This window comes from Festucalex cinctus, chromosome 13 (genome assembly GCF_051991245.1).
Source record: "Festucalex cinctus isolate MCC-2025b chromosome 13, RoL_Fcin_1.0, whole genome shotgun sequence".
Taxonomy (NCBI): Eukaryota; Metazoa; Chordata; class Actinopteri; order Syngnathiformes; family Syngnathidae; genus Festucalex; species Festucalex cinctus.
The window spans coordinates 23556712-23578969 of NC_135423.1; the positions used below are offsets into that span (position 1 = coordinate 23556712).

Sequence of the window (22258 nt, forward strand, 5' to 3'; positions counted from 1 at the left end):
AAAATGATAAACAGATGAGAGCTAACATTCACATTCAAAATAATGAATCACACCTCTCAAAGAGTAAACTGTCAAAAAACCTCACCAGATGTACCAAGTTTTAGCTGAGCTTATAAATGAGTATTTATTGCTCCCAAATGAAGTCAGAATTACAACAGAAACTTTCCTCGGTGAAGGAAAACAATCTCATTAAAACAGCAGCATGCAATACCTCAAGATTGGACATGCATTGCCATAACTTAAGAACAACTGGAGTGATATCTATTGAAATGGACAAAATAATAATAATAAAAAAATATTAGTAAGCAGTTTGTGCTACTCCAGAGTGAATAAAACACACAAATGACATTCAAAGTCAATTAAAAACAAATCAAGACGTAAAAAAAAAATAAAAAAAAGACTTTCCAGGCATAGCATGCACTTCTGAAAATGACTAACGTATAAGGCAATAAAATAAAACAAATATCGACAGCAAAGTTTGTATGCTTGTCTGTGTGCAGGCAAGCAAGTGCTGTCACTCCACAATACCACTAGGGGGAGGGGGGGGGGGGGGGGGTAGCTGCACAGCAGACACTGGCTTCAGGGCTGGTTGATTTGACCCATAAAGAGGATTGTGCCTGAGGACAGAAGAAATGGGGAAAATCAATATATGCACGGCTTTGAGGAAAAGTGACAAGGAATACCAATATGTAATACGTCTTTACTTTATCCACAAGGGATACAATGTATTTCCCTTAAAATACAAATGAGTCCTTTTACTGCAATGTAACTATAGGAGGATTAATATATATATATATATATATATATATATATATATATATATATATATATATATATATATATATATATATATATATATATATATATATATATATATATATATATATATATATATATATATATATTAGGGGTGTGAATTGCCTAGTACCTGACGATTCGATTCGTATCACGATTCACAGGTCACGATTCGATACCGATTAATCCCGATACGAATTTATAAGTCGATTGTTGAGATTTTTTTTCATTCAAAATACTAATCAGTACGCTTGTAGAGTGTAAGATTTATATGAAAATGTATTATTTATCTGAAATTTCAGTCTTATAGAGGTTGTAATCTGTTTCATGTTTGAACAGCATTAAAATAAAATATTAAGGCTTAATGTTCCGTTCATATAACATTCTTCCATGCTCAAGGTGTGAATCCTAACCCGAAGTCAGACGTTTTGTTGAATATTTTTCCATTAAAAATGGAAGTTTAAAAATCGATTCACACACACACAAAAAAAAGGCAATGATGATAAGACGTTGAATCGGTAAGACTACCGAATGAACAATTCTGAGCTCTTTAAAAAATAAAAATAAAAAATAAAAAAAATATTGAATCGATTCGAGAATCGCGCGATGTAGTATCGCGATATAACGCCGAATCGATTTTTTTTAACACCCCTATATATATATACACACATATATATATATATATACACATACTGTATATATATATACACACACACACACACATATATATATACATATACATATATATATACATATATGTGTGTGTGTGTGTGTGTGTGTGTGTGTGTGTGTGTGTGTGTGTGTGTGTGTGTGAAGATAAGAAAAAAAAAAAATGTACCAGTTGTGTTATGCCGGATAAGGAAGAGGAAAGGTCTGTCCACTGCAACCCAAGGAGGAGAGGACCGAGCCATCAACACTGCAGCTGCACATGAGAAGATGACAGCATTCGAAATCAATATTCACCAGATATAATTTGATTAAATATATGCACACCAATTGCACCAAAACACTCACCAGTGGCAGCTGCTGCTTTTGTTCCATCTTCATTCACCACAATTTTGGCTTTCTGGAGGGCCGTAGAGACATATACAGGCTCGGAACCTAAGGCAGCATATGCACACGCATTAATTCCAAAAGTATACAGATATACTTAAAAGAAAAAAAAACGTTTGTATTACTAGTCTAAAAGACTTATCACTCCACAAATGTAATAATTTACTGTGTACATTTTTAGTGAATAAGACCAAAAATGGATAACATTGTGCAGCGTGTTGTCGCATGTTTTAATATTTTACGCCATCGGGTGGCACTAGTGCACTTGAAGTGTCTTCAATTAATTGCGAGGGGAAGTGATTTGTTTGACTTTCACACTGAACATCTAGACGTATTACATTGGTCTGACCAGCTCTCAGCAGTAAACAGCCAACCATTCCCTTCATATTTTCAAGCCTTGCTCATGTCTAACTAAATCTTCTGCACATACAAGACATCGCATCACATTTGGAATGAGATTAACGGTACTTTTACTCACTCAGGTGTCTGAAGTCTGCATTGTCCTTACGGAACATGTCTGTAATACCCAGCGCTGACAAGGGGTCCTTTAAGTCTACCTCGACGTCAGCAGTAAACCTAGAGACATACAAACATCATCCATACATTATTTCCCACATTTACTTGAGCAAACCAAAACTGTATTGTGTCTTTTACTTGGGGAAGAGTAGGTGCACTTTCCGCATGTGCATTAGTTTTCTCCAACTCTGCACAGTTGCGGTGTTGATGTGTGGGATGACGTGGGAAAGAGGCATGTCCTCCTCAGTGGGTAGAATAATCAGCATGCTGGTCGTGTTTCCGTGATAGGGCAGTTCGATCACCTTATATTTCACCCCCTGAGGAGTTGTGGCCACGCCTGGTGGAACAAAGTTGTAAGAAATTTGATTACGATTTATTCACACATCAATGCACGAGGCATCAGACAGAACCTAATACACACACATACAGCAAACTAATCAAGTCAAGCAAATTTACACTTGAGTATTTAAATATGTATTGTATAATTCACATGGAGGCAAGAGCTCCTTTGAAGTACTGTACACGTGAGATAAGCAAGTAAATGTAGGCTCAGATTTATTTATTTATTTTTTTCTAATACAATTTGAATGTACATTAATTGTATTTGCCCAGGCCTTTTTTTTTTTAAATATATGCATGGGAAAAATGCGAAGCATTATTAAACATTATATTCTTCGCTTCAATGGAAAATGCAGGTGTCAGAAAATTTGAATACATTGAGGAAAAGTCAATTTATTACAATAATTAGTGACAAGACGTGAAACTTCTGTTTATATTAATTCACCACACACACACACACACTATGTTTAATATTACAAGCAGTTATTTGTTTTGATTGATGATCATGGCAGAAACACAAAACAAAAAAAACAAAACAAAAAACCTTTGTTTCAGAAAAGTAGACTACCATGACCAAGTACAACATTGTAGCCGCCTTGTGTCCCAATCTTGTCAGCTAGTTAATGCAAAACAACTGCAGAGGCCTTGAAATGATCTCAGTCTGGTTTATTAGTAATCTTCAAGATCCTGGTTAAGACTGCTGACTTGACACGCTTATGCCTGGCTGAAACCATCACTGACAGCCTCCAAAAGGAGAAAAGATATCAAAAATTGCAAAAGAAACGAGATGCCGACAGAGCGTACATGAACAATGTGTTATGTTAAGAGGAAGGAGAAAACATGGCCAGAAAAGGTGCCCAAGTGGCAGGGATGGAGAGGATATCAAGCAATCGAGTTTCCAAAATCTGGGGGAGCTCTATAAGGAGTGAACTGATGCTGGTGTCATGCATCCAGAACCTCCACATACAGACGCCTGCATGACGTGAGCTACAGCTAGGGGTGTGCTCAAAAATATCGTTAGGGCAATATATCGTTGCGGGCCTCATTACAATACATGTATTGATACGCAGGCGTCAGAATCGATATTGCTCGTTAACTTTAAATAGGCAGTTAACGTTTGCCTTTGCAGATTGCATTGTACCTAAAAAATAAAAAACAGCAGCGTCTTTGAAGTTAATTGCCTTCAATTAATGTAAAGATAGCTCACCAGTGATTGGACACTGTGTCTTGCTATGAAAAATGAATGCAGAGGAAGAATATCAACATTTATTTACTTATAAACTTAACATGGCACGTGTCTTAATGTACTAATTTTCGTATATTTTGTTTAAAAACGAAATAGAATGTGTTTCATGAAAAAATGCTGTTTTTATTTCCCCAAATATTTCAAATAAGCACATTTTAGGGCTGTAATTTTAATACTTGGATATTTTTGCTCATATCGGTTCATGCCTATTAATACAGTTTCCCGGTGTGTCTGTGAAAACTACTCCTTGCTCTACAGTGCGTGCACATTTAGACCAGGCATGCCACTTGGTGGTAAACCAGAAGAGCTGTTAACAAAAATATTTTTGTCAGCAAAACAAACATATCCTTTAGGTATACATATGATTTATTATAAAAATGCAAGACAATTAATGTAATATATCGGGATACGTATCGCCTTGAAGATAAAGTATTGGGATACATATGCATCGTGACACGCATCATATCGTGACCCCTGTATCGTGATACGTATCATATCGTGAGGTTGGGGGCAATACCCAACCCTAGCTACAGCTGTAGATTTCCATGACTTAAGATACTCCTGAACCAAAAACAAGGTCAGAAGCGTCTTGCTGGGCTAAGAAGAAAAAGCACTGGTTTGTTGTCCAAGTCCTATTTTCAGATGAAAAGCCCCCCCACCCTTTGGAAATCACGGTCCCCCAGAGCACAAAAGTCAAACTGTTTAGAGTCAGTGTGAAGTTTCCATACTCAGTAATGGTTTATTTAGGGAGCCATGTGACTTGCTGGTGTGGCTCCACTGTCTTTTAAAAAGTCCACAGTCACTGCAGCTGTCTACCCGAAAATTTGACAGCACTACATGTTGCCCACTGCCGGTGGGCTTTGTGGAGATGATGTTATTTTCCAGCAGGATATGGGCATCTGCCCATCTGTGCCATAATAATCAAAATTGAAACAAAGGCCTGCGATATTTCACTTTGCGCGTGGGTGAACTAAGGTAACAAGCAAGTTTCACTTTTTCAAACATCCATCCATCCATTTTCTTGATCGCTCATTTCTCACATGGGTCGTGGGGGGTGCTGGAGCCTCTCTCAGCTGGCTTTGGGCAGTAGGCGGGGTACACCCTGGACTGGTTGCCATCCAATCGCAGGGCACACAGAGACGAACAACCATCCACACTCACAAGCACACCTAGGGACAATTCGGAGCACCCAATTAACCTGCCATGCATGTCTTTGGAATGTGGGAGGAGACCGGAGTACCCGGAGAAGACCCACGCAGGCACGGGGAGAACATGCAAACTCCACCCAGGAAGGCCGGAGCCTGGACTCGAACCCGAGTCCTCAGAACTGGGAGGCGGACGTGCTAACCAGTCATCCACGGTGCCGCAAACAAATTTCTGAAATAAAGACTTTTCCTTGATATTCAAATTTTCTGAAGATGGAAGGATGGGACAGAAGATGGCTGGATAAACAACACTTGTCTTATTCAGGGTTTGATACCTCTGTGAGTGAGGATACAAGGTATCATGAGACAGACATTCAGTTAGATATTCAAATACCGGTATATTTACCAGCAGAAAATGGTGTGGAGAAAAACTACCAGATTGACTAATAAACCCGATTTTTTTGTAATTTGGATTAGCCAGAAGGTAAGATTAAGTTACAGACATGTTTGGATAGTTGCAGTAATGGTGGGAAATTCCCATAGAATTCATTCAGAAGTCAGTGGTATTGTTAAACCTGAGAATGATTTACAGGTTGAGAGCCCCTATCAAGAAAATTATTCAATTGTTCCATGCTTATTGTGAAGCATGACTGCCACCCAAAACATTGTGCAAGTGTCAGAATCTTTGGTGACCAGAAGGCGGCATAGGAACAAAACAAAGCCTGAATCATCATGATGCAATCAGTCTGGATCGCTAGAAGATAAAGGAGCAACTGTGGTCCAGATGCTGCATTGGAATGTGGAACACAATTAGTAAATTTCTCAGTCAACAAAGAGTAAGATGTGACTTTTTATTTTAGGTTCAGGCTGATACTTATTTCAGGTTCATTATCCTGAACCTGTGATGACATAATGGCTAAATAAATATGTGACAAGATTTTCCAAAAATGAGAGTCCGTCAAAATGTGGAGTCTGGTTGGAATGGCCACTAAGTTCAAACAGAGTACAACAGACCACAAATTTTGAAAAATCAAACAATGGGTTCTGGAGAAATGTAATTTTTGTGTGTGTGTGTTTGGGTGAAAAAAATGGCCCTTTTGAGGAATGTTGTGTAATATCACCTACAGAAAATCTATCCTCCCCAAAAAACTAAACAGAGTAAAACTGTCTAACTTCATTATTTTTGCAATGTTCTCCTCAACCCTATCATTTGTCTTCTACTCAAGGGACCCCCTTCTCCAATTACTGACAAGTTTCAGTTAATAATATACACCAATTGCTCATACAGGCCAAAATTCCGGGACATCAACAAGTCAAAATTACCGTGATGGTGTGATCTTCCAAACGCAGACACTAACATTAGTACAGATGGAAGATTATTAATGACAAGAGCAGTGCGGGCAGAATACGCTCTGTACGTCAACTTCTTTTTTTGGGTGTGAATTTATTTGTTATTGAGGATTTTAGACGCAAGTGCTCATTTTATGTTTTCTAGAAAATTCCACAAAGATGGTGGCCACTTGTCACATTGCTACTAAAAAGATGTCACATCATGTCATAGTTAAAAGAAGTACTGTACATCTACAAATATGTTTAGCTTAAAAATATCAGCATAAAATGACCGTTTTTATGACCCATTGATGATTCCTCTCACTGACATTTAAAAAAAAAAATTCTGGTCAGGCATTTATCTGCAAAGTGACAAATATGTACCATCTATCCAGATAAGAATGTTACACTTGGCCATATGTGCAGATACAATTACAGCAACATTAGCTCATAAAAGCATAATAAACTCCGCATTTCTATTGATCATTCAATTCAATATAGGTGCAAGTGAATTTAAACACTGAATTTAACAGATGCCCCCCCCCCCCCAAAAAAAGGCAATCTGCTCAACAAGGAGCAATTTTCATTTATCCAGCTTCCATTGAGAAATGTGCTATGTGCTATTTCCTTTATTTTAATGTGGGATGTGTAAGTCTGATGACTACAGGCACTTTTGAGATGTCCTCACCACCTGTTACTGCAGCCTGAAAAGGATCTTGATGAGACCTTCAAATAGTTTTGACTGTGTATGTACACCACTAGGGGTGCCCAAGTTCAGTCCTCGAGAGCCCCTACCCAGCCTGTTTTCCATGTTTCTCTCCACCAACACACCTGATTCATGGTCAATATTGTTAACAGGCGTTTGCAAAGCTTGCTTATGAGCTGATCATTAGATTCAGCTGCGTTGAAGGAGGGAGACATGGAAAACAGGCTGGATCGTGACTCTCGAGGACCGGACTTGGGCACCAATGGTATACACCAATCAGGATCCTTCGAGGCTGCAGTGGTATGGATATCTTTAAAAATAAATAAATAAATAAATAAATAAATGTAGACAATATAAATTCCTTTTAAGAGCGTTTCATCAGAACTACACATTACACACAGCAGGAAAGAGCACTGGGCGCATTTCTCAATGGAAGCTAGATAAATGACAATTTAATCCTCTATCAGATTGCCACATTTTGCTTTTACAAATTCCTATCTAAAACATAAAAAGAAAATGGATTAAGAGTGTATTAAAAAAACAACAACAACAACAACAACAACAGTCTAAGAAATGTGGCTTAGTGTGTGAGTGTGACTTAGAAAAGTACCAACTCACCAATGTTGAAGAGTGATAGCTGGGACATCATAGGAACTTTAAATACATTGCCATCACCCCCAGTGAAGGGCCTCATCTTGGTGTTTTCAGGCAGGAAGCGGTACTTCCATAAGCCTTTGAAGTAGATGGCGTTAATAATGACCAAGCGGGTCAGGGCAGAATCCAGCATATCTGCTTTGATCAAGCTTTTGATGTGACCTGGATGAATATTTAACAGGAGCACTGTTAGATCATTCAGAATGATGAAATGATTGTGTGAAAAACGTTTCAAACTATCGAACAAAATATACATATTAAATGGAACAACTTATTGGGGGGTGGGAGGGGGTACCAACTGTTTATTGCTTCTTTATAAATATTTGTGTCTCTGGAATGCAATTTTAACATTTTTTTCACCATACACCTCTTTCTAAAAACTTGTCTGTGAGAAAGTAATTCTGCACTTCCATCACGTTGTTACATAGCAACCACCCCCACACAGTGTTCCTCAGACAGCTAGTGTTATGCATTTTTTTTTTCTAACGGCCGCCAGGGGAGCTCGAGCAGAAAAGGTAAGAGTGAGACAGGTGGAATATATGTGTGGAGGAAGACGCAAGTTTAATGTAACTTGCGCTTTGTGCATGAATAAAATGAGCATGAACAGACCCTCATCATGGAAAAATACAAGAAGTCTCAGTGACTTTTACTGGTTTGTTATTTTAACCAGCCCTGTTAGTGCTGTGTTACTACCGTATTGCTGCCGTGTTACTGCCGCCTCACAGTCACTGTTTGGACAGAAAAGCTATGGTATATTATTAAACCTTTGAAAACTCATTCTGTGTACCGTCTTTCTCTGTAAATATCTCATGTTTCAAATGTGGTCACATGCGGCTTATAGTCAGGTGCGACTTGTGTATGTAAAAAATTATTTTTCCTTTAGAAATGTACTGGGTGCGGCTTATAGTCCAGAACTTGCAGTAGATGAGACATGATTGCTCGTTCCCTACTTCCTCAGCACAGGTGATGCCATCTTCAGCCAACAGCAGATGGAAAAATTTGTTTTTAAAGGTATTAATTCTACATGAAAAATAATGAAGTTATCAGATTAATTCAGGACAAAATATTCACTTGTTACTGTTGAAAATGGCTTCAAAAATAAATAAATAAATAAATAAATAAATAAATAAATAAATAAATACGCACATCTAATGACAGAGCTGCTGCTGTTCATAACATAACATGACCTACCTCTGGTTTTGTTAGTGACCCAGGCATTGATCTTATCTGCTGCCCGTTGGGGGTCACTGAAGTCCATGCTCCTGCTCTCAGCCTGGACATTTGCTTTGTTGGTGTCAACAAATTTCTTTTGCATGGGGAAGCCCGCTTGGCTGAACATGCCATTGGCAATGAGAACCACATCCTGGTTGGATTTAGCGGTCAAAGTCTTGTGCAGTTTCTTCAACATTCTGTAAGGTCCTGGGCATATAAAAAATTACAAATTACAAGCCTGTCTTTCACAACTTTGCTCAGAAGTATTTAGACTTAAAATATTCTCACCATTTTTCTTGTATCGGAGAGCACCGACAATTTGCTTGCGGGTTTCTCCATAACCTCCTGGTAGCAGCATGCCAAGGACAGAGGCCACTCCATGAGGTGAAAGGACCACATTATCCAGCGGTTTGGAGCGGACGACTTGCTGAAACACCCGTATACCAACATCTGACCCCCGTTCGCCGTAAGAAGCTTGGGACAGTGCACTTGTATGGAAGCACAGGGTCACCAGTGCATACAGAATCAGCAATGCCAGGTACCTCATTCTGACTTTCACAGCACCTTGACAGAAACACATACACTAAGTGGCATAGCAACATATGAGCGATAAAGGGACATTCGAAATAGATTTGGAAGATGCAAAGTAGGCTTATGCGTTTTATTTTTGATGCATGATTGTTAAGCACAATAAATATTTGCTCCTTTTATCTTTCAACGGCTCAACCCTCAAATCGAGTGCTACTTCACAAAACAGGTACTATTAAATAGGATGTACTAGAATATTGTTGCATATGTTCATAACTTTTTGACCTTTTTGTTTTAGCTGACCTTGTGCATCATGCGACTAACAAAAATTGTCATGAAATGTAATCTCTTGCATTTTGCAAAAAGTTAGTCAATTTTTTTTTTTAAAGATTGTTTAGGATTTTTAAAGTTTACAAGGATACATCAATCTTAACCTGAAATGTGAAATTTGTGTTGTGCCAACACTGTCAATAAGTACAAGTTCCATTATCACTCTAAACCAAAATCTGCTTGGTAGAATTTTCAGATTTTTTTTTTTTAAGTTTTTCATTTGATTCTTTTAGAATTTACAGTAGATTGGGTCACACTTCGCTACAATAGGAACGTGGGTCGCTGGGCAAAAACAATTGAGAGCCAGCAGCATTTCTTTGCAAAACAAAATCAAAATGGTTAAGAAAAAAGATTTACAGTGCTCTTTGGTCACAATTTATTTCCAGAGCTGTATTTTAAAACACCATCCTGTCCCTGAACAGCCTGCGCTCACAGGACCTTCGTGCTGTGAGGCAGGACTCTTCCACCGTGCTGCAACAATGACATCTTTGGACTAAAATAAATATGACTACAATTAAGAGAAACACGTTCATCACCGATTGCAAATGACATTTGCCTATTTGCACACAAAATAAAAAGGTTGCTTTGCCTAACAAATTGATTGTTGCAATACAAAATGGAGACCACAAAGAACGAATGTACTATACTTTCGTTTCCAGTGAATCAATTTCAATACCATCTTAAGTGTGGAATTTCAATACAGGTATGTAGTATTTAGTCACCTTTCTGAGTCCGGTCACCTGACATCAGATTCTCCAGAGATTCTCTGGTCAGACCAGAAAGATATAAGCATGCGTATCATTCGACCAGTAAAATTGTTTTATACTTCAATACTGTCAAACAACATCGAAGCAATTTGATCAAACATCTCTCAAGTCATGTACTTTTCAAATCAAACGGACATAAACTCAACGAATACACGCGCTTTGACTTCAGTTCAACCGAGCAGTTTTGGATGTTATTTACGGTGACAAATTCACCTAACGTGGCTAAAGTGCAATGAAAGTGACTAACGGAGTTTAGCCAGGTGTGAGGGTGAAGAATTAACCATTTTTCACAAACGACGTTAACTTACTGCGACGCTCAGACGCGTGCTCCTCTTGCACCACAGGTGAAACTATAACTTTCTCTCTCTCCACCAAACTCTCAACGTTTCAACGGTCGTCCAAACAAAATATCACACACGTGTGCGAAGTACATCTAAAATGCTCCTCATAAAGCGCAAGTCGAAACTGAACAACGCCGTTTTAATACTACTTTAACGGTCTCAACTCCTCCTCCAAAGCAAACGTCGCATCAGCGTGTAGGGTGGCACAAAACACGTTGCAATAACAACTTCCGTTAAACCCTTCAAAACAAAACACAATTGTAAATAACTTTAAAGTTGCACAACACTTTTAAAATTTACATTTACAATAAGGTATGAATTGTTTTTGTGACGACAAAATTTAAGTACAGGGTCTGGAGGGCATCTAGGTTTGTTTCATAGCGAATGCTTCAAATTAAACAGTGAATGGATAGAAGAATGGACAAAACTACATTGCCATTGAACAAACAATATATTTTATAGGCCTATTGGCTATATGTAGCCTACATATTTATCGCATACTGTACATTTTGCTGCTCAACTCAACTCAACTCGTTTATTTATATAGCGCTTTCAAACACCCTGAACTAATAAAAGGAACGAAAATAGATGATGAGTACAAGTAAAAGAACAGTGGAATTCTATTTCCTGACACCTTTAAAGTTTCAGGGGGAAAAAAAACCAATTTTTCCCCTCTTTTAATTATTATTATTATTAATCCCTTACGCTAAATGTGTTTAAAGTTTGCTGTCTAATGTTTTAACATTGTCAATGTGTTCTTTTAGAAATTTTTGTAACCTACTTTGTTCTCTTCTTTGCTTCTGAATGCTGTTAACTACTGTGTTTGTTGATACTTATAGGTGTTGTCTTTCCTTGTGTAAAGCACATTGAGTTCCCTTGTGTATGAAATGTGCTATGCAAATAAACTTGCCTTGCCTTTAAAGGGATACTTGACTGTTCAGCCATTTTCAGCAGTAAGTTAATATTTAGTCTATAATTAATTTGATCATTTCATAATTTTTCACGTACTGTAATTATTACTACCTGTGCTAACTGTAATTAAAACCTTTAAAAAATAAATTTTGCCACTTGCTGGTGACTGAAAATAGCATCGCATATGCTCAGGGGGTTTCAACAACCAATCATGGCTCAGCTTGCGAACTTCACATAACCAAACCCAGAAAACGACTGAGCCGTAATTGGTCGTTACCTGAGCTGCTGCACCTGGGATGTCATTTTCAGTCGACAGCAAGTGGTAAAATGTGGTTTTAAAGGTATTAATTGTACATGATGTTATCAGTTAATTCTAGACAAAATATTAACTTTTTTTTTTTTTTTAAATGGCTCATGAATCAAGAAATTAACTTTTAATTAACTTTTGCAACAGGATAGGGATTAGAGAACGGATAAATACCTCTCGTGTCTACTAAATTCATGCTCAAAGACATAATTTGTTTGTTAAAAAAATAATAATGATGGTATTTCCACGACTGAATAAATCAGGCTCAATTCAAGATCCCAAACACACCATTTTTGTGGAGCGGGGGTGGGGGTGATGGGGTAATATTTGGTCAACACTGACATATATTACGATTGTATTTTAATGTTGTTATAAATTACTGTCAACAGGCTTGACTCAGCCATTACAGTACAATATACTGGATTCAGTTTTGTGGGGATGGGTGGTCTTTTTGAGGGTGTATGTATGGTTATGCAATAGGATTGCATGTGCAGCTGGGATGTTAAGATGTGTCTTGCGAAAATAAACACTCACAGAGGAAGTGGTTAGGCTATTTTGTCAGTGTGTGTTTCAAAGGCATATGACTGACACAGCTGGGAACTTGAAAGACAGACTTGCAACGTAGTTCTTAAATCCCCACGTTCCCTAAAAGTTTGTGTCACTGTGCACTGGAGATATCATCATGCCCCTTACAAAGAATGTTTTTAGTTTCATAATCGTCAGACTAACAAGACTGAACTTGTGCACAATAGCCAGATGTGCACATGTAACAGAAAGCCAAATCTTTCTGAACATTTAAATGATGCATTTTCTTGTTCTTCCTGTGCTTTTACTTTGAGTCCTCTTGCTCCACCCCCAACCAAAATGTGTTAGTTTAATAGGGTGTAAACATGTATGGATTTAGTCAACCCCAAGCACTAGAGCATTGCAAACAATACAAATAATATTAAACACACATTAGGAGAAATTCCTTATCGTTAACAATTACAAAAAAAAATTCTTTTGATGTGACTCGGTAGGCTACACCTGTCCTAATATCAGTCCAGGAAATGCTCGATAGTTATGACCTTTAAATTCATGATCTGTCAGAAAAGCAAGTGTAACAGTATTACAGCAAAATCTTTGAAGCATTACAAACTTGAAAAAACACAACTATTAATTATACAGCGCATAAAAATATATTTAATTATCAGTCCATTTTATCTCACAAATTACAAAATAATTATAAAAAAAAATAACTGATTGCAAATAATGTGTTTTCAAGCAGTGGTTAATTTAAAAAGCAGCGTCACAAGCACACATGCAATTTGGAGCTGATGAAAACTATTGTGTCAACCATTGTTGCAGCTGTAAGAAGAGTCGATCTCTGGCAAGTGTTAGCTGGAGAAGATCCTCTGAGCTGGCAGGGTACATATTGGCACAGTGGGCTGTTCCTGAATTACAGAAAAACAATAAGGGACACGGCAAAGGCAGTACATAAGAGTTAAAGGGATACTTATTTAGCCATTTTTGGCAGTCAAGCATTAATATTTTGCCTATAATAAATTTCATATTTTCATTATTTTTCATATACAATTAGTACCTTTAAAAACACATTTTGCAACTTGCTGTTGACTGAAAATGACATCACAAGGGCTCAGGTAACCAATCACAGCTCAACTTGTGAATGTCACATGACTAAACCTAGAAAACAGGTGAGCTGTGATTGGTTACCTGAGCCCTTGTGATGTCATTTTCAGTCGACAGCAAGTTGCAAAATGTGTTTTTAAAGGTACTATTTGTACGTGAAAATTAATGAAAGTATCAAATTAATTATAGACAAAATACTAACTTTTTATTACTATAATGGGCTAAATAAGTGACGTATCCCTTTAAGACAACAACAAACAAAAATCTTTTACTTTCGTGGGGGTTTCCATGCAAGCACAATCCTCTTACTGACCTTTGATGAAAACAGCCGGAAGGTCAGCCCTGATGTCTTGTGTGATGCCCAGTGCATGCCAGGGGTCAATGGACCCATTAGGGAAAACTATTCTGGTGGCGCCGTGGATATCGTAGCTACCATAATACTCATTGGTCTCAGCCACAGCCTCTGCAAGTTGCTCTGCAGTGATATTGTAGAAGTCTGCACACTGTTTCACGTAATACCTTGGTGGGAAGATACAATTAGAATCAAAAAATTAATCAGAAGTTAAATAAATAAAAACCTGAACAGGCTATTAAATGTTGTGTTTACTCACTCCAGAGGGAAGCCAGCAAACGGCTGGTTGGGGGAATCAGTGCTTTGATAAAATCCAAATTCAGTGCAGGTCTGGTAGACCCACTGTCTCCCTGGTGACACACACACAGAGTTTACTCACATCTACCACATTCACTTGATTAATGGGAACAAAAGCACAGACAGCACAGAGCAGAGTAGCTCACACTAAACACAACGGGTCAAAATAAAGAGTTATTTCCACACAAGCAGTGACATTGAGGTTATTAGACCTCAAGAGGAAACAAGTTGCAAGTAAATGAGGCTAGTACGGGTATTTTATGCAGATAGATGTTTGTTTTTTAAGAGACCACTTCCTGTTGTGATGATCCCAGCCCTCCCACTTATGAAAGTGAGGCTGGGAACCAGAAGAACCGCCTGGTTACAGTATTACTGCTTCAAATGTGGAAAGAAGAAAGGCTTTTGATTTGCTGTGGTAAACACAAAAATACATTACCCTTCTTTTCGCTGTATTTGCCAATTTTCACTCTCTGTTTATAAGAAACATAAAAATCAAGCACACATAGCTTAAACGTAAAATATAATATTATGGTCTGTGACATCGCCAAAACATTTTAACATTTAGACTTCATTGTTCAAAACCAGCTTTAAACTCTAATTTTCTGGTTTACCAAGCTTGCATTTCAGTCATCCTTTCTGCTATTTTGGCTTTGACAGCATGACATGATTTATTCTGTCACGAGTCCTCTGCTATCGACAAAAACATGCCACCTCACCTAATAGCCCCCAAAATATAAAAGGTCAATAGTAATTGTTTATGCAGCAACAAAAAAAATACAGTTTTCATTATAAACATACCAAACCAAAAAGGGAAACCTGTATTTACAGACATAGAAATACTTTTTCCCATGGGACAAACACTCATTCTCACCCCCTCCTGCGGCTGGCCCATCCCAGGATGTATTAGTCATGTCTCTCAGATTGTTGTTGAAGCTGACATCCAGGCATTTCATTGAAAAGGTGTCCATCATGAGGCGGGCCACAGCAGCATAACGGGCATACGGGTCTCCGAGTGATGTGTCTGCCATCACCCCACATATCACCTTGATTGTTATGTTGGTGCCCACTACACCCTATAGGGGAAAAAAACACAACCAATCAAAGATTAATTATTTTGTCACTAAGTTTTTCTCAAGGTCATAATTTACATAATGGTTACTTTGTCCAGCTCCTAGTCAAGTGATCGGCGTTTAAAGCTGTGTTGAAACATTTGTGTCAACTTTCCATGTTGTTCCTGTGATTGATTGCATGGGTTTTCTCAGGGTACTGTGGTGTCCTCACAAATCCCCAAAACAATTACAGACTAAATTACCCATATCTGTATTAATAATATTAATAATATTAATAAAAGTGTGAATAGTTTGTCTATGAGCCATGCAATTATTCTGGAAGTTTGTCTCACCTGCTGTTCTGGATAACAAAACATTGCTCTTTGATTTTGAATATGTATTGTTGTGGAACATGAGTATTTAGGCAAGATCAATAAAACAGTCTGGGGGGGAAAAAATTGTCTTTGGGTTTTTTGGCATATTTGAAGCTACAAAAAAACAAACAAACAAAAAAAAAAACTTACAGAGCAATCCACAACAAGAAATGATCAAATGATCTGTGAGAGTGTGCAGTAAGAATCACGGGGGATTCTTTCTGCTGCCTGATTAGTTTTTTTTTTTTTTTGTTTTTTTTTTTTGTTTTTTTTTTTTTGGGGGGGGGGGCCCTGTTTGTTCAGCCAAACAGGAAAGCAGGCAGTCTGTTTCGAGCAGGCTTATCAAGGCCACTGCAATATTGCTTCATGTAGAAGAAAATTAAATGCCCATTGTTAAAAAAAAAAAATACAGGTGTCCACAATACATTACTTATGTTAATATGTTCTAAATAATTATTTTTACATAACCAAGAGTGTATAAATGTGCGTTTGTATGTACACCTAGAGTTGGCAACCATTACATTTTTTAATCAGATTAATCACATCTTAGAATTTTGATTAATCATGAGTAATCACTTAATTAAAAAGGCTTTTCATCAACATATTTTGCCTGCTAAATTTGAAGAGCACATATTATGTGCTCTTTCAACATTCAACGTTATAAGGACGTCTTCAACATTTATTGATTGTAAACCTACCCAGTACCCAAATTGTATTTGCAAGCCAAAGTGAGAGTAGCAGGAAACACCTGACGATGGGCTCAGCTGTTTTTGCACATACTAAAATAAGACTACTGTACAATCCCCACTACAACATCCTCCTCTGCATTGCTCTTCCATTCTGTATAATAAGTAAACATAGGACTTACTGTCATACACTTGTGTCACTCCACATCTTAAAAAGCAACCCACTCTTTACTTACTAGCAGTCAGGACTCAAGAAAGGAACTACCGGTATTATGACTCTTTCTGGTTGAGTTAAATCTCACTCCTGTTTGTACGTACAGCACATTCCTGCGGGTTGTCTAAAACTTGGCAGTTTGCTAAGGACAGTTTGTCACAGAGGCAGTTGCTGGCCATATTGAGTCTTAGTGGCCAACTGATGCTTTCAGTTCCCTTAAGATGTCTATTTAATTTTAGTTTTGGCTTTTGACTTGTCTTATTTTATACTTGTATTAATTATAGTTTGAAATTATCGTAATTATTATATGTTTTATGAATTCACAGTTGCTCACTGATACTGCCTTATTGACCCTGTTAGATTGTTATCTTTAGAGTAAATCATCAATTTTAATTTTCAAGACAAAAATTACCATGCACTACTTTTTTTTTCACAGTATATCAGTAAGTGAACATGCAATTATAAAGGGTCCTCCCCACCCATTTTGAACAGCACCAGTTTTCTTGTGAGGATGGTACATTTAAAATATTTGTACTACTTTCAGATAAAACAAACATATCCTGCAGTTGTATCTTCTTAACTTTGCCCATAAAGTCTGCACGCTTCGAACACATGTGTATCAATCATAACTGGGGTGCAGTATATTATTGAAGCACATTTTGACAGCACAACAGTAGGACAGTGATCACACGTGAAACCTTGGAGTTGGGACAACCACCTAACTATAGTACAATGCTTGAGCCAGCCCAGCATAATGCGCCCAGTTGCACAGTGCACACAACCTTGAAGACCCTTTAAAAGCCACTGCTGGGTTTCTATATACTGCTTAGACTGTTTCATAGCTGCTGTCCACTCAACCAAACCAACACTGACACATCCGGGCTAAAAATTGATTAAATCTCTCAGGTAGTTAATGCATAATGTATTACTTTTTCAGGGAAGGTATTTTAGTAGGTTGTTAATCATTATGAAAATAGAGTGGAGTAATGTCTCATACATGCTTAGAAAAATACATATCTACTGTTTTCTTTTAATGATGTATACTATAATATACAGTATCTATCAACTTTATGACAACACAATATTTTTGTAAATTTTGATTCCAGGGACAAAACGCCTAAAAAGTATTTTGGCCTCAAATACAATGTGTGTGTGCCGACCTCAAATGCCCTGTTGTCTTCATTATACTGGACTACATCCATGAAGTTGCCAGCAAGCATTTCCAGGAAGTAGGCAGAGTCTGTCTCTGTCTGAATCTCTAGTTTGGAACACAAGCTGTATGGAGAGAAAAAAAAAGAGAGAGGAAGGAGAATAAAAACAAGGACAAGGTTAGACTAACTTCAAATGTTTGGAGGGTGACACTAACTAAAACAGTCAATTAGATACAATGACAATACAACACTCAGACAAACATAACATGTATGCACTTCTATCATACTGAACAAGAGCTGCATGCTGTTCTCTGATTTGTTATAATTTGGAAGCTGCTGGTAGATGTTTGCATGACAAGTCTGGCTTGACCATACGAGACACTAGATTATGTAGATTCCAGAGAATCTACAATTTCATTTTCACTTATAGTTGAAAACAGGAGCAACAATTTATACTGTCGTTTGATAATATAAAAAGAAAAAAAAAGAGAGATAAAGAGAAAAAAAAACTGATTTTGCCTGAAAGGGAGTGGGGAACAGGGGAAATATAATAATAAAAAAAAAGCTCATTGTGGTCAAGACAGCACCGATACTTAGACAGGGTTTCAAGATTATTTCTGTTATAGACCAGCGTTTGAAGTTAAAAGCCATTAATGGGAATTATCGTTGCTGAACAGTCACTGTAAGAACTTAATAACGACAAATACTGTACAAAAATACAAAATACAACCAAGACATCCACTAACTGTAGTTTTCCTTTGTTTCTCAAAATACACTCACTTTTGGGAAGACATATTAATTGATTAACTGATTATAACAATTTCTATCTTTGTATCTTTGTGTGGAACCGATTGTAGATAAATAATATCATGAAGCAATGAGGCAAAAAAAAAAAAAAGTAATATTTGGCAGCAAGCTATTATTAAATGGATAGTGTCATTTTCTTTCTTTTTTTTTTTAAGAGAGAGCTCAGAATTGTTCATTCTGTAGTCTTACCGATTTAAAATCTTATCATCATTGCGCTCTCTCTCTTTTTTTTTTTTTTTAATGTATATATTTTATGTATATGTGTGCGTATGTGTGTGCGTACACGTGTTCATGCATGTGCGCGTGCATGTAAATACGTGTAAATTTATACTCATTAATTCACCTAAAACCTATATGATAGTGTCATTTTCAAACATTAATGCCTTTGCAAAGGTTTATTTATTTTTCTGTACAAGTCTTGCAAGTAATTTATATGTGATTAGATTACACACTGTAATAAATTTCTGTAAAATCTACAACAAAAAATTACAGCATTATCTTCCATCCATCCATTGCTTATTCCTCACAAGGGTCGCGGGGGGTGCTGGCGCCTATCTCAGCAGGCTCTGGGCAGTAGGCGGGGGACACCCTGGACTGGTTGCCAGCCAATCGCAGGGCACACAGAGACGAACAACCATCCACACTCACAAGCACACCGAGGGACAATCCGGAGCGCCCAATTAAACTGCCATGCATGTCTTTGGAATGTGGGAGGAGACCGGAGTACCCGGAGAAGACCCACGCGGGCACGGGGAGAACATGCAACAGCATTATCTTGTTTTCTTTTATTTTACAATATTTAACTGTAGTACTGCAAGACATTATGGGTGAAACAAAGTGCATTAATTTGCTGTATAATAAGCGGTCAAATACTGTAAATTTGACAGGAGCTACTTTGGGCATGTTTATATGTGGATTACATGTAAATACAAATACTGTAACGATTGTCGGATTTTGGCGGGTATACTCTCTAACAAGAGAATTGTTGAACCAATTTAAGTTTAAAACGACAATTGTTGACCAACTTAAAAAAAAAAAAAAATCGCTTCAATTAGTAACACCCGATTGAACTAAGCTAATCCAAAGTGAACATTAAACTTAATACTGTATATTCATTTTGGATTAATTCAATTCAATCGTGTGTTACCAATTAAAGCAATTTCATTTTTTTTGTTCACTTTTTAGAGTATAGACTAATTAAAGTTCCCAGTAAATTCCTATAAATTAGATTATGAGAAACAGTTGTAAATTAGATTACAGTGAACTGTTGTTTTCTTCATAAAAAGTAAACAGAGTAACTGTAATTTACATACAAATACTTGTTAAAAATACAGTAATATATGGGAACAGATGTTTACAGTAATTACATGAGATTTTACAAGAATTAGCTGGCAACTTATTTGCCAGTTATTTCTTCTAAATCCTACAGTCAATTCGTGCCAGTGTACCTAATGACCATGGCATGCTTATGTGTGATTTAAAAACAAAAACAAAAAACAAAAACATGAACAATATGACCTTGATGTGGCCATAAATAAAGTATTGCAAGGAATGTATGCACTATACTTGAAGTCTTTGGTGATGTTGTCATAGGTTGCAGGGTCACTGAGTCGCTCTATTAGGGTATCTGAAGCCTTTTTTACCAGTAGCGGACAGTCAGTGTTCTCTGAAGCCAGTGAGCGGCCCACAACCTCCAAGTACTCTGGTAAAAACATGGAGAGTTGAGACAAACCGAGATGGAAATTAGAAAACAGGACAGCTAAAAAAAAGAACATAATAACATACCAAAACTGAAATCAAGGCATCGGACAACTGTACTTTCAGAGTCAAACAACAAAGGCAGCAATTAATCCACAGATCCACACATGAAGTATGGTTTTGGTGCTTGAATAAAAAAAAAATAATGAGGTTGAAAACAAAAGATTGAGAATAAAACTATTTTTCCTTGACAAAAACCTGTGACTCAGAAAAGAACCACTCAGATGTTATATTTGGTAGGTTGCATCTGTGCTAGTAATACTGAGAGGCTGCATTATGTTCCTGTGTTGTCTGAGCAAACAAAAAAAAAATCTTTTGGCACTGTTGTGTTGACATACGTGGAATAGAGATAAGACCTGTTCACAATGTACACTACGTGTGCTTTGTCTCTGACATTTTCTTGAAATCAATGAGAACGCGTCTGAAACGTGATAAACTCTTCAAGATTGCGTTAACATTTCAAAGTCCCTATACATCTGCGACCTCATTGGCGTCATCATTTACATATGAAAAAACTTTTGTACTGCATTACACACAAACACACAAAAACTTAACTTAGTACTCATAGAAGGCGACCCATGCCAGGATGAATGTATTTTATGTCAATTTGTTTCAGGTTGTGTATATTTCTGTATGTGTACTATGTTGCATAGAACTCTACCTGGAAAGTTGACTGTGGCATGAATTGGTGCACTGGTGGCCACAGAGGCATGCACCAGATGAGGATACTTCAGCCTGAACCATGCCGCTAAAGAACCAGGGTATGACCCCCCGAAGGCCACCCACTTCCTGTTGACCAGTCCTTGGGTCTCAGCCATGACAGTACGAAAGTGGGCCAAGTCAGCCAAAGCCTGGTGGCTACTGAGGAACCTCAGGTTCTCTGTGCTCATGTCACTAAATGGAAAAAATACATACCGGTAATAAGCATCAGAGACGCACAACAATCCACACTCACAAGCACACCTAGGGACAATTTGGAGCGCCCAATTAACCTGTCATGCATATCTTTGGAATGTGGGAGGAGACCGGAGTACCCGGAGAAGACCCACACAGGCACGGGGAGAACATGCAAACTCCACCCAGGAAGGCCGGAGCCTGGACTCGAACCGGAGTCCTCAGAACTGGGAGGCAGACGTGCTAACCAGTCATCCATCTGTGACTGTGGCACACAGGTTTAACACTAATTTTGAAAGAAGAATGCCTAGCCTAGTTTTTCTCAAGTTTATTGAATATAAAATCCTCTTCTATCCTGCTTTTTAGGCCTACAGAAAAATAAATAAATAAGCATACACTGTTGGGTGACTCTTTCCATAGAAGCGATGCTCTAACATGAAACAAATGGCTCCCACTTTTTCTGCATACGTGAGCCAGGTACCCTGTTGCATCCATGCTGGATTGGCTGGACCCTCTCCACCGATCATCAGAAACACCGGCCCATCCGGCTTGTAGAAGGCATCATTTACAAAGTACCTCTGAGAGAGCAAAATGGAGATTGGGTAATTGTTTTACTTCTTTAAAAATGTATTCATTCATTGCATCTGTAGATTTTACAATCAATTTTGCCTTGATTTCACTCAATAACTGTAAAGTCTACTGGAGAGTGTTATCTAATGGGATATTTTTTTCGAAATATATTTCAGGGAAAGACATCCGAATTTACCTGCTTCCACACTCTGCCGTCTGCTCCATTGAAGTGATCTAGTTTTTGTATGAACCATTGCTCGTCGGACACATGTCTCTGCAATTCAAAAAAACGACCAA

The 22258-nt window shown here is 37.7% G+C and overlaps 2 protein-coding genes across 3 annotated transcripts in view; both read right to left on the bottom strand.

Moving 5' to 3' along the window:
* Nucleotides 1–98: 98 nt before the first annotated feature.
* On the bottom strand, nt 99–11182 carry serpine2 (serpin peptidase inhibitor, clade E (nexin, plasminogen activator inhibitor type 1), member 2). 2 transcript variants are annotated; one of them, XM_077541860.1, is made up of 10 exons: nt 10929–11182; nt 10576–10619; nt 9284–9559; nt 8975–9202; nt 7748–7945; nt 2503–2701; nt 2327–2424; nt 1810–1896; nt 1634–1717; nt 99–617 (listed from the first exon to the last, which is right to left on the bottom strand). In XM_077541860.1, exons 2-10 carry the CDS (start codon nt 10598–10600, stop codon nt 580–582), a joined length of 1233 nt encoding a protein of 410 aa, XP_077397986.1. In that variant the 5' UTR covers nt 10601–10619; nt 10929–11182; the 3' UTR covers nt 99–579. The 2 variants fall into 2 exon arrangements, with proteins under 2 accessions (XP_077397986.1, XP_077397987.1); XM_077541861.1 differs by lacking the exon at nt 10576–10619 and having other exon boundaries at nt 10929–11178.
* A 2157-nt stretch (nt 11183–13339) lies between these two features.
* The window catches only part of prss59 (serine protease 59, putative), a 9069-nt gene continuing 150 nt past the window's right edge, over nt 13340–22258 (bottom strand). Inside the window, exons 1-9 of the mRNA XM_077540898.1 lie at nt 22158–22258; nt 21788–21969; nt 21159–21391; nt 20306–20441; nt 17942–18056; nt 15330–15531; nt 14421–14511; nt 14123–14328; nt 13340–13613 (exon numbers count right to left, since the gene is read on the bottom strand). The exon at nt 22158–22258 is cut by the window's right edge and continues 150 nt beyond it. Coding sequence (XP_077397024.1) covers nt 13504–13613; nt 14123–14328; nt 14421–14511; nt 15330–15531; nt 17942–18056; nt 20306–20441; nt 21159–21391; nt 21788–21969; nt 22158–22258 — 1376 coding nt within the window. The 3' untranslated portion in view covers nt 13340–13503. The remainder of the gene's footprint in view (nt 13614–14122; nt 14329–14420; nt 14512–15329; nt 15532–17941; nt 18057–20305; nt 20442–21158; nt 21392–21787; nt 21970–22157) is intronic.